The sequence below is a fragment of the Panthera uncia genome, chromosome B4 (genome assembly GCF_023721935.1).
Source record: "Panthera uncia isolate 11264 chromosome B4, Puncia_PCG_1.0, whole genome shotgun sequence".
NCBI lineage: Eukaryota > Metazoa > Chordata > Mammalia > Carnivora > Felidae > Panthera > Panthera uncia.
In genome coordinates this window covers 130,687,853-130,700,384 of record NC_064809.1, presented here as the reverse complement: position 1 = coordinate 130,700,384, position 12,532 = coordinate 130,687,853, and the positions used below count along the sequence as shown (strand labels likewise).

Genomic DNA, 12,532 nt, shown 5'->3' with positions numbered 1-12,532 from the left:
CTACAGGGATATTCTACTCAATTTAAAAAAAAAAACACATTAAATCATTTCATAATATTAAAAACAACCTAACTCATTTGATATACAAATCAGAAAAAGACACTATGAGAAAAATAAGCCAATTTCATCCACGAACATAGATTATTATATCCCAAACAACACATCAGCAAGTTGAAAATAGCAGTGCTACAGATTAAAACAGAAAAAAAAATGCTTAATTCCACTGGTAATTAAGGTAATGGAAATTAAGACCACAACGAGATGCTGTTTTATACCAATCAGAATGGCAGAAGTTAAGAAGTCTGATAACATCAAAGGATAAGAGGATGTGGTAAACAGAATTACGCACCACCAGTAGGAGTATAAATAGGTACAAATACTTGGGAAAAAATTTGTATTATCACACTTATGAATAAGAAAAAAAGTTCCCCAAAACTACATATAGCAGTATATAATTTTTATATAGTTCACAAACAAGTAGAACTAACTAATATTGTTTGGGAAATCATGCATGTGTGATACAACTACATAAAAAAAATCAAGGGAATGATGAACAAAAATTTAGGGTACCAATTAGTTACCTCTGGGAGGGAGGCATTAGGATAGCAGAGCATAAAGATACATACAGTATTGGTAATGTTCTAGCTCTTGAGCTGAGTGATTGGTTCATGGGTATTCATTTAAAAAATATGCTGTATACTTTACATGTATGCTATATTTATTCTTTTGAAATTACTGAAAATTAAAATAGATAATTGAAAGTGGACTTAATAAAGGTATATACAATCTTTACTTGTATAGTCACTTGGGGAGAAAACCATAAAAGGTAAGTTCCCTCATAGCTAATAAGGTACTCTTAAAATCTGCTCCCAAAATATGCTTGGTCCACTGTTGCCACAAGTCCTTTCAGAAGGAGATGAGCAAAGGCTTTAGAGTAGAATTCTTGGCTCTGCCCTAATGAGTTGCCTAATTTTTTAAGTTTATTTTCCACATCTATTAAACAGGTATGTCAATAGTTGCTCCTATCTCAAAGTACTAACATGAGGATCAAATGAGATAATGTCTGTAAAATCATTTTATAAACAATAAAGTGGTTTGTAAGTGGCACCATAGGAAGCGGCACTGAAGGGCATTTCATGTACCTTGATGAGCTGATTATTCTTCACATAGTGCAAAGTGTTGGACCGATTACCTCCAGCGACCACAGGCGGGTAGGCTAAGATGTCCGCACCGCGGGCCCGGCATTCAAATTCGAACTGAAAAACAAGAGCCAAGCATGACGACAAGTATGACTGAAGACAGGATTTCCTCCGGGCTGTGCCAGCCAGGGCTCTCCTTGACAGTCCGTCCCTCCATTCAAGTACTTCTCTGTCATTTCTGGAAAATGAGTTATCAAATCTAACCAGACTTCTTATGCTTCCATTTCAGTCTATTTTTTTATTCCCCGCTCCAATCCTGTTATTTGACCCTATTATTATGTCTGCTTGGTTCCTCTGAGTGCTCCAAATTTCCTAAGATTTTCAAAGTAAGTCCAGAAGAGAACACAGAAAACTTACAATCAAGGTTGAGTACAGAGATACAGTCAAGTAAAGTTTCTATCTTTTATTCTTTTTTTTAAATGTTGATTTTTGAGAGAGAGAGAGAGAGAGAGAGCGCGCGCACAAGTGGGTGAGGGGCAGAGAAGAAGACACAGAACCCGAAGAAGGCTCCAGGCTCTGAGCTGTCAGCAGAGCCCGACGCGGAATTTGAACTCACGAGCTGTGAGATCATGACCACAGCCAAAGTTGGACGCTTAACCAACTGAGCCATCCAGGTGCCCCACTATTTTTTATTCTTATTTAGATAAACACTGGAATACGGCTTGCATTAACAACACTTCTGCATTACTAATTTCAACTTTTCAAATAGCTACCAACCTACATGTGCTGGAAAAGTGACAAAGGATGCCTGGCAAATGGTCAATTCTACCAATTTCACTTTGTCCTAGGATGGAGCATGCCCATCCATGGAGCTGTCTCCAATACTACTCAGATTCTCCTCCTGTGAGAGGAGACACAATCGTGTCTTTGCTTCTTCATGTGTTCTACTTTGCAATTTTCTTCATTTAATTGTACTCTGAGTATTTTAGACACATCTAATACATTATCAGTGACGTTTAAGAACCAAATCCTCTCCACTGATATCCCGGTCACTCCCATGAAAGTCAACTAGAAGCCATCTGCTAATGAACTACTTAATATTTTTGCCTCCAACAAAACCTTCCCAATCTTTATTTTTTTTAATGTTTTATTTTTTATTTTTTATATTTGAGAGAGAGAGACGGAGAGACAGAGAGACAGAGAGCGAGGAGGGGAGGGGCAGAGAGACAGAGACAGAATCCGAAGCAGTCTCCAAGCTTCAAGCTGTCAGCACAGAGCCTGATGCAGGGCATGAACGCAGGGCTGGAACTCACGAACTGTGAGATCACGACCTGAGATGAAGTCGGACGCTTAACCGACTGTACCACCCAGGCACCCCAAAACCTTCCCAATCTTTTAAAGCTCACCTTAGCATAGAGAAAGCCTTCCTCCACAGGAGCTTTGCTGGCGAACATGGTCTCTATGAAAGCCTGCAGACAGAACGGAGAATGAAAAGAACAGTCTCATTTTAACTGTTGCTTACTCAAACATTCAAAATACTGGAGCTCAGGTGAAAAGCACCCTTCTCCCCAATTTTGTTGACCTGAAGTTGTGACTTTGTGAGCATGATAATATAGATTTCTAAGAGGAAACTATTGCTTTTAAGACTATGCGACTGATGACAGATTTAGTGGAAGGGCACCCGACTATCACACTCAGAATATACGCTGTATGCTACAATAAGGGACACGGGAACACATTTTGCCATTTCTGTAACAAAACAGCCCAGAAATATATGAAATAATGGATTGAATGGTCCAGTCTATAGCAAGGTTTCTCAACCTCTGCACTATTGCTGACATTCTGGACTAGATAACTGTATGTTGGGAGGTGGGGGGATTGTCCTGTTCAATGTAGGATGCCAGCAGCACTCCCCAACTGTGACAATAAGGTATTGCCAAATATCCCCTGAGGGACAAAACTGCCCCAAGTTCAGAGTCACATATAGTATAAGTACTTAAATTATTTCTCTGTAGTAGCCACAGTGCATGTGTGTGTTTTCTACTTTTATAAATATATATGCTTAAAATTCACCACTACACCCCATGCCAAAAAAGATTTAGATTAGCTTACATGGATACCGGATACACAAAATACAACAAGATAGCATAAATTCATGGTAGAGTTAAAAAAAAAAAAAAGCAAGCCTTAAGGGGAATGGAGCTCAACAAAATAGTAATGTATACTATAATGACCTTCCTGATGACAATAGCAATTGTGGATAGACCACAAATATAACTGAGTTTTCTAGCAGCCAGTGTGAAAAAGGAAAACATCAGCTCAATTTCCCATGCCTGTGGGATAAAAACAAATCAGATGCACAGGGATAGGGCTGTATGATACCATAACCAGAAACGAATTTCTCTGGAGTTGCTATGTTCTAAGAGTGAAGGCAACGTGGGAAGGAATGTTTTTAATAACATTTCTCTAAATACAAGGCAATGACCTCACCATAGAAGAGCCCAATGGAGGATAAGTGAGAGGGATGATAATGGAAACAGCTTCAGGGCTTGCTCCTTTTCTCATTCTGATCTTCTCTCAAAAGTTTCATCCTTAGGCCTTTCTGATCACCCTGCCTAACTGAGCACTGGCACTTTATCCCTTCCACTGCTTCATTTTTCTCGAGAGCATTGAATTCCAGCTGACCATACAGCATGTTTGTTTCTTGTCTTTCAACTGGAGTGTACACTGAGGACAGCGACACACGGCAAGTCTGTGTTGCTCACCACTGTGTCTTTAGAACCTAGAACAGTACCTGGCACCATAGCAAATACTCCATAAATATCTGCTGAATGAATTAATTAAATTTAAAGTATACTTATTTACGTACATACAAATGCAAATGCTGATGAATAAATTGTTGGCACTACATTTTTACCACGAAGCTAAAACAAAACATAACAAGAGAAGAGTATGGGATCTCTAGTGAGGCTCATTCACTTAAAAGAGGGATTTGTCTTTTTTTTTTTTTTTTTAATGTTTATTTTTGAGAGAGAGAGACAGAGTGCGAGCAGGGGGAGGGCAGAGAGACACAGAATCTGGAGCAGGCTCCAGGCTCTGAGCTGTGGAACAGAGCCTGATGAGGCGTTCGAACTCACAGACTGCGAGATCATGACTTGGGCTAATGACGGACGCTTAACCGACCGAGCCACCCAGGCGCCCTTGTCTTTTTGTTTTTTGGCTCTAACCAGCACCCTTTGTCTTTTTATTAATTTCCTTTCAAACCTTTACTGAAAGGCACGCGTGTAAGCATGTGTGCCTGTGCACACATATATACACACACACACCCTTTTGTCTATGCATTCATCCATTGATGGACATATGGGTTGTTTGCATCTTTTGGCTACTGTGAATACCGCTTCTGTGAACATTTGCGTACAAGTATTTGTTTGAGTACCTGTTTTTAATTCTTCTGGTCATACACCTAGGAGTAGAATTGCTAGGGCACATGTTAATTCTGTTTAAGTTTTTCAGAAATCTCCAAGTTATTTTCCACAGTGGCTGAAACATTTCACAATCCCACTGGTAATGTAAAAATGTTCCAAATTTTCACATCTTTACCAAAATTTGTTTTTTTTCCTGTGTGTGTTTTACTTTTATTTATTTACTTTTTAAGTTTTTATTTTCATCACCGCGTACTCATCACAAATGCACTCCTTAATCACCTATTTCACCCTCTCCTCCTACCCACCTTCCCTCTGGTAAACCCTCAGTTTGTTCTCTACAGTTAAAAGTCTCTTTCTTGGTTTGTCTCTCTTTTTTATCTCCCTTTTGCTCATTTGTTTCATTTCTTAAATTTCACATGAGTGAAATTACATAGTATCTACCTTTCTCCAACTGACTTGCTTTGCTTAGCATTATACTCTCTAGTTCCATCCATGCCTTTGCAAATGGCAAGATTTCATCCTTTTTTTTTATGGCTGAGTAACATTCCATCGTGTATGTGTGTGTGTATACACACATTATACATATATACATACTACTCTTCTTTATTCACCAATCAGTAGACACTTGGGACTGCTTCCATATCTTGTCTACTGTAAATAATGTGCCTGTAAACATAGGGGTGCACATATCCCTTTGAATTAGTGTTTCTGTATTCTTTGGGTAAATATCCAGGAGTGCAATTGCTGCATCATAGAGTGGTTCTATTTTTAACTTTTTGAGGAACCTCCATACAGTTTTCCAGAGTGGCTGCACCAGTTTGCATTCCTACCAAGAGTGCAAGAGGGTTCCTTTTCTCCACATCCTTGCCAACACCTGTTTTGTGTTTTTGATTTTAGCCATTCTGACAGATGTGAGGTGATATATCATTGTAATTTGAATTTCATTTCCCTGATGATAAGCAATGATGAGCATTTTTAAAAAATTGGTTAATTTTTTTAAAGTTTATTTATTTGAGAGAGAGACCGTGTGTGCGCACAATCAGGGGAGAGAGACGGGGGAGACAGAAAGAATCCCAAGCAGGCTTCATGCTATCAGCAGAGATCTCTGTACCATGAGATCATGACCTGAGCTGAATCTTAACCAACTGAGTCACCCAGGCACTCCTGATGAGCATCTTTTCATGTGTCTTTTGGCCATTTGGATGTCTTCCTTGCAGAAATGTCTGTTCATGTCTTCTGCCCATTTAAAAAAAATGTTTTTATTTATTTATTTTGAGAGAGAGAGATTGAGAGAGGGAGAGAGACAGAGGGAGACAGAGAATCCCAAGCAGGCTCTGATATGGATCTTGAACCCACAAACTGTGAGATCATGACCTGAGTTGAAATCAAGAGTCAGACACTTAATGGACTGAGCCACCCAGGCACCACTTTCTGTCCATTTTTAAGTGGATTATTTGGGTTTTTTTGGGAGAGGGGCTCAGTTTTATAAGTTCTTTATATATTTTGGATACTAACTCTTTATTGGGTATGTCACTTGCAAATATCTTCCCCCATTCTGTAGGTTGCTTTTAGTTCTGTTGATTGTTTCTTTCACTGTGCAGAAGTTTTTTTATTTTGATGTAGTCCCAACAGTTTATTTTTGCTTTTGTTTCCCTTGCCTCAGGGGTCCTATCTAGAAACAAGTTGTGATGGCCAGTCAGAGAAATTACTGCCTGTGCTCTCTTCAAGGATTTTCATGGCTGTAGGTCTTTATTGAGTTTACTTTTGTGTATGGTATAAGTGGTCTAGCTTCATTTTTTGCATGTTGCTGTCTAGTTTTCTCAGCACAATCTTATCGAAGAGGCTGTCTTTTCCCCACTGGATATTCTTTCTTGCTTTGTCAAAATTAATTGGCCATATAATTATGGGTTTATTTCTAGGCCACCTATTGTGTTCCACTGATCTATGAGTCTATTTTTGTGCTGGTACCACACTGTTTTGATCACTATAGCTTTGAAATAATTTGAAGTCCAGAACTGTGATGTCTCCAGTTGTTTTTCTTTTGCAAGACTGCTTTGGCTATTCAGGGTCTTTTGTTGTTCCACACAAATTTTAGGATTGTTTGTTCTGTGAAAAAATGCTGTTGGTATTGTGACAGGAATTGCATTAAATATGGAGACTGCTTTGCGTAGTACAGACATTTTAACAATAGTTGTTCTTCCAACCCATGAGCATAGAATGTCTTTCCATTTTTTTGTACTGTCTTTAATTTCTTTTATTAGTGTTTTACAGTTTTCAGAGTACAGGTCTCTCACTCTTTGATTAGGTTTCCTGGGTATCTTATTATTTTTGGTGCAATTGTTTTTTTTACTTTTAAAAAATGCTTATTTATTTTGGGGGGGGGGGGGGGTGTGAGGGGGGCAGGGGCAGAGAGCTGCGACACAGAATGCGAGCTGTCAGCACAGAGCCCAATGCAGGGCTTGAACTCATGAACTGTGAGATCATGATCTGAGCTTAAGCACCCAGGTGCCCCTTTTTGGTGCAACTGTAAATGGGATTTTTTCGTTTACTTCTTTCCTTCCTTCCGAGTTTATTCATCCATTTTGAGAGACACAAAGATAGCGCGAGTAGGGGAGAGGCAGAGGGAGAGGAGAGAGAATCCCAAGCAGGCTCTGCACTGCCACTGCAGACCCTGATGCGAGGCTCAATTCCACAAAGCTGCGAGATCACCATCTGAGCCAAAACCAAGAGTCAGACACTTAACCAACTGATACACCCAGGCACTCCAATGGGACTGTTTCTTTTCCTTTTCCTTCCTCCTTCCTTCCTTCCTTCTTTCCTTCCTTCCTTCCTTCCTTCCTGTTTATATTTGTGAGAGAGGGAGATACAGAATCCGAAGCAGGGTCCAGGCTCCGAGCCGTCAGCACAGAGCCGGACGCGGGGCTCCAACTCACGAGCTGCGAGATCATGACCTGAGCCGAAGTTGGACGCCCAACCGACTGAGCCACCCAGGTGCCCCAATGGGACTGGTTTCTTAATTTCTCTTTCTGCTACTTCCTTATTGGTGTATGGAAATGCAACAGATTTCTGTACATTGATTTTGTATCCTGCGACTTTACTAAATTCATTTATTGGTTCTAGCAGTTTTTTGCTGGGGTCTTTTGAGTTTTCTAACTATATATCATGTCACCTCCAAATAATGAAAGTTTTATGTCTTCCTTACTGATTGGGATGCCTTTATTTCTTTTTGTTGTCTGATTGCTGTGGCTAGAGCTTTGAATATAAGTGGTGAGAGGGGACATCTTTGTCTGGTTCCTGACCTTCGCTGAAAGGCTCTATTTTTTCACATTGAGAATGATGTTAGCTGTTAGTTTTTCACATGTAGCCTTTATTATGTTGAGGTATGTTTCTTTTAAATCTACTTTGTTGAAGATTTTTATCATGAATGGATGTTGTACTTTGTCAAATGCTTTTTCTGCATCTATTGAAATTATCCTACAGTTCTTGTCCTTTCTTTTATTGATATGCAAATTGATTGATATGCAAATATTGGAACCCATGAAACCCAGGAATAAATCCCACTTGATCTTGGTGAATGCTTTTTTTAATGTATTGCTGGATTAGGTTTGCTGGTACTTTGTTGAGGATATTTGCACCCATGCTCATCAGAGCTCTCTTTTTTTGTGGTGTCTTTTTCCGATTTTGGTATCAGGGTAATGCTGGCCTCATAGAATGAATCTGGAAGTTTTCCTTCCTCTTTTATTTTCTGGAATAATCTGCGAAGGATAGGCATTAACTCTTTTTTAAATGTTTGGTAGAATTTGCCTATGAAGTCATCTGGTCCTGAACTTTTGTTTGTTGGGAGTTTTTGATTACTGATTCAATGTCTTTGCTGGTAATCAGTCTGTTTAAAGTTTCTATTTCGTCACATTTCAGTTTGGGTAGATTATATGTTTCTAGGAATTTACCCATTTCTTCTAGGTTGTCCAATTTGTTGGCATACCGTTTTTCATAATATTCTCTTATAAATGTTTGTATTTCTCTGGTGTTTGTTATTTCTCCTCTCTCATTTGTGATTTCATCTGAGTCCTTTCTCTTTTTCTTGAAGAGGCTGGCTAGAGGTTTATCAATTTTATTGATTTTTTTCAAAGAACCAGTTCCTGGTTTCATTGATCTGTTCTGTTGTGTTTTGTTTTTTAGTTTCTATATCATTTATTTCTGCTCTAGTTTTTAGGTGAAAGGTTATGTTGTTTATTTGAGATTTTACTTGCTTCTTGAGGTAGGCCTGCATTGCTAAAAACTTCCTTCTTAGGACTGCTTTTGCTATATCCAAAAGGTTTTGAAATGTTGTGTTTTCATTTTCATTTGTTTCCATGTACTTTTTTATTTCTTCTTTTATTTCCTGGTTGACTCATTCATTGTTTAGTAGCATGTTATTTAAGCTCTATGCATATGTGGTCTTTTCATATTTTTTCTGGTGGTTGACTTATAGTTTCATAGCATTATAATCAGAAAATATGCATGGTATGACTTCGATCTTTTAGAATTTGTTGAGGCTTGTTTTGTGGTCTAATATGTGATCTATTCTGGAGAATATTCCACATGCACTTGAAAAGAATGTGTATCCTGCTATTTTAGGATAGAATGTCTGAATATATCTGTTAAATCCATCTGGTCCGGTATGTCATTCAAAGCCACTGTTTCCTTGTTGATTTTCTAATTAGATGATCTATCCATTGATGTAAGTGGGTGTTAAAGTCCTCTTATTGTATTATTATCCATTAGTTCTTTTTTTGTTTGTTATTAACTGTTTTATGTATTTGGGTGCTCCATGTTGAGTGCATAAATATTTATAATTGTTATATCTTCTTGTTGGATTGTCCACTTTATTATTATATAGTCCTTTGTCTCGTTACAGTCTTTGTTTTAAAGTCCATTTTGTCTGATACAAGTATTGCTACTCTAGCTTTCTTTTTACATCCATTTGTATGACAACTGTTTCTCCATTCCCTCACTTTCAATCTGCAGGTGTCTTTAGGTCTAAAATGAGTCTTCAGTAGGCAATATATAGATGAGTCTTGTTTTTTAATTCATTCTGTCACCCTATGTCTTTTTTTTTTAGTGTTTATTTTTTTTTAAGTTTATTTATTTTAGAGAGACAGAGATAGCGGGAGTAGGGGAGGAACAGAGAGAGAAGGAAAGAATCCCAAGCAGGCTCTGCACTGTGAGTGCAGAGTCCAACCAGGGCTTGATCCCACGAACCGAACCATGAAATCATGACTTGAGGTGAAATCAGGAGTCAGCTGCTTAACCAACTGAGCCACCCAGGCGCCCCATCTCCCCAATTTTTTTTTGGTAAGATTTTAAGTAATCTGCACATTCAATGAGGGGCTTAAACTGACAACCCCGAGATCAAGAGGCACATGCTCCACCAACTAAGCCAGCCAGGCATCCTCACCCTATGTCTTCTGATTGGAGCATTTAGTCCATTTACATTCAAAGTAATTATTGGTAGATACATATTTACGGACATCTTATTTGTGGTTGTTTCTTAAAATTTTTTTCTGATCCTTTCTTGTCTTTCTCTCTTTCATGGTTTGCTGGTTTTCTTTAGTGATATATTTGGATTTCTTTCTCTTTATTCTTTGCATAGTTATTAGTGGTTTCTGACTTGTGGTTACCATTAGGTTTGTATATAACCTCTTCTGCATACAGCAGTCTATATAAGTTGATGGGCATTTAAGTTTGAACCCATTATTTACTCCTGTCCTCCCCATGTCTTTGGTACATGGTGTCATATTTGACATCCTTTTATTTTGTGAGTTCCTTGACTGATTTTTTTTTTTTTTGACAGAAATATTCATTTTTACTGCTTTTGTGTTTCCTACCTTCATACTGTCATTTTTTCCCTCACTCAATTCTCCTTTAATATTTCTTATAGGACTGGTTTAGTCATCATGAACTCCTTTAGTTTTTGTTTGTGAAACTCTTTATCTCTCCTCTGTTCTGAAGATAGCCTTGCTGCATATTCTTGGCTGCAGGTTTTTTCCATTCAGCACTTTGAATATATCATGCTATTCCTTTCTTGCTTGGAAAGCTTCACCTGAAAAAATCTGCTGATAGCCTTATGGGATTTCCTTTGTATGTAACTGTATTCTTTTATCTTGCTGCTTTTATTTATTTATATTTACATTTTATTTTATAGAGAGAGCGAGAGAGCGAGAGTATGGGGGACAGGGACAGAGGGAGACAGAATCTCAGGTAGGCTCCATGCTGGCTGTGGAGTCAGATGCTGTCCTTGATCCCACAACCCTGGGATCATGAACTGAGCTGAAATCAAGAGTCGGTTGCTCAACCAACTGAGCTACCCAGGTGTCCCTATTTTGCTGCTTTTAATATTTTTTCTTTATCACTATGTTTGGCTTTATGTATGTATGTATGTACATGTTTATTTATTTATTTGAGCAATCTCTACAACCCAATGTGGGGCTCAAATTCATGACCCCTGAGATCAAGAGCTACATGCTCTACTGACTGAACCAGCTAGGCACCCCTATATTTTGCCATTTTAATTACAATATGTTTTGGTGTGGATCTGCTTCTGTTGATTTTTTGGGGGGGTTCTCTGTGCCTCCTGGATCTGCATATCTCTTTCCTTCCCCAGATTAGGTAAGTCTTTAGCTATTATTTCTTCAAATAAATGCTCTGCCCCCTTTTCTCTCTGTTCTTCTTCTGGGACTCCTATAATATAAATGTTATTATGTTTGATGGAGTCACTGAATTCCCTAAGTCTATTCTCATTTTGCATAATTCTTTTCTCTCTCTTTTGTTCAGCTTGATTACTTTCTATTACTCTGTCTTCTAGGTCATTACATTGTTTCTCTGCTTCTTCCAGCCTGCTGGAAGAAGGGCCCTTTATCTCTGCTACGTTATTCCTTATCTCTGTGTTATGATCTCTCTGATGCCCTCCACTATTTCTCAAGTTCGTTGAGTAGCCTTATAATCATTGCTTTAAATTCTCCATTGGCAAGTACTTATGCATGTTTTGCATAGCTCTCCAGCCATGACCCTGTCCTGTTCAATTGGGACAAATCTCATCTTTTCATTTTGTCTAAGTCTGTGCTTGTTTAGGAGAGTCAGCTACATCTCCTGTTCTTAAGGGCAATGGCTTTATGAAGAAGAGGTCCTGCAGTGCCCTGCAATGTAGTGTCCTCTGTCCCCAGGGCCTGGTGCTTCGGGGAGTGTCTCCAACATGTGCTGCTATGTCCTGGCTGCTTTATCCTTCAGGCCACTTGTCTGCGGGGGCTCTCTTTGTCTGTTGTGGGCAGTGTCTGGTCCCTGGCCTGAATGTGGTGCATTTCAACTAAGTGTTCTCTGGTCTGCTTGCAAAGAGACCTGTTGCTCCCACCTTTGGAACCAAGGCCTTGCAAAACTCCCAGGCTGGGAAATGTGTTGGCAGGGGTTCAGGCTGGTCTTCTGGGATGGGAGTGGGACCCAATGACCCGGGACTGAGGAAAGTGTGACTGGGAAGAGCAGTTCCACTGGAGTGGAAAAGGGGGGATTGGTGTAAGCAGTTTAGGTAGCAAGTGTTGACACTGCTGGTTCTCAGTAGTGGCCCTGTGCTTATGCTGAGGGGTCGGGGAGGGAAATGGAGCCTGACAGTTCCTTTGTTCTTAGAGGGATCTCTCCATGATTGCTGCTTCACTGGGATACACTCTGAGGTGAACAACTAACCCTCTACAGTCTGTGCCTCAGGTGCTCTTCAAATAGCGGTTTCCACACTGTTTGTCCACAGGCTGTTTGCTCTGCCTTTTCTCCAAGAACGGCCCCAATGTCCTTTGAACTCTCTCAGAGCCAAGCATGCTGACCTTTCAAACTTCAGGCTTTAAGCCCTGCTGGTTTCAAGAACTCACAAAATTTGTGCCCTGTCACTTTCCAAGCCAATTGCTATGGGGATCTGTTATCCCTGAGTGCTCTCCTGTGTGCTAG

At 39.4% G+C, this 12,532-nt stretch overlaps 2 protein-coding genes across 5 annotated transcripts in view; one reads left to right on the top strand and one right to left on the bottom strand.

The window, feature by feature from the left end:
• SLC25A17 (solute carrier family 25 member 17) overlaps window positions 1–12,532 on the top strand; it is a 359,412-nt gene that overhangs the window by 220,729 nt on the left and 126,151 nt on the right. The gene's annotated exons all lie outside the window — the stretch shown is intronic.
• XPNPEP3 (X-prolyl aminopeptidase 3) overlaps window positions 1–12,532 on the bottom strand; it is a 74,638-nt gene that overhangs the window by 18,645 nt on the left and 43,461 nt on the right. For all 4 annotated transcript variants that reach the window (XM_049627561.1, XM_049627562.1, XM_049627564.1 and 1 more), the window contains 2 exons: window positions 2,546–2,608; window positions 1,143–1,256 (listed from right to left, as the gene is read on the bottom strand). In XM_049627561.1, coding sequence (XP_049483518.1) covers window positions 1,143–1,256; window positions 2,546–2,608 — 177 coding nt within the window. The remainder of the gene's footprint in view (window positions 1–1,142; window positions 1,257–2,545; window positions 2,609–12,532) is intronic.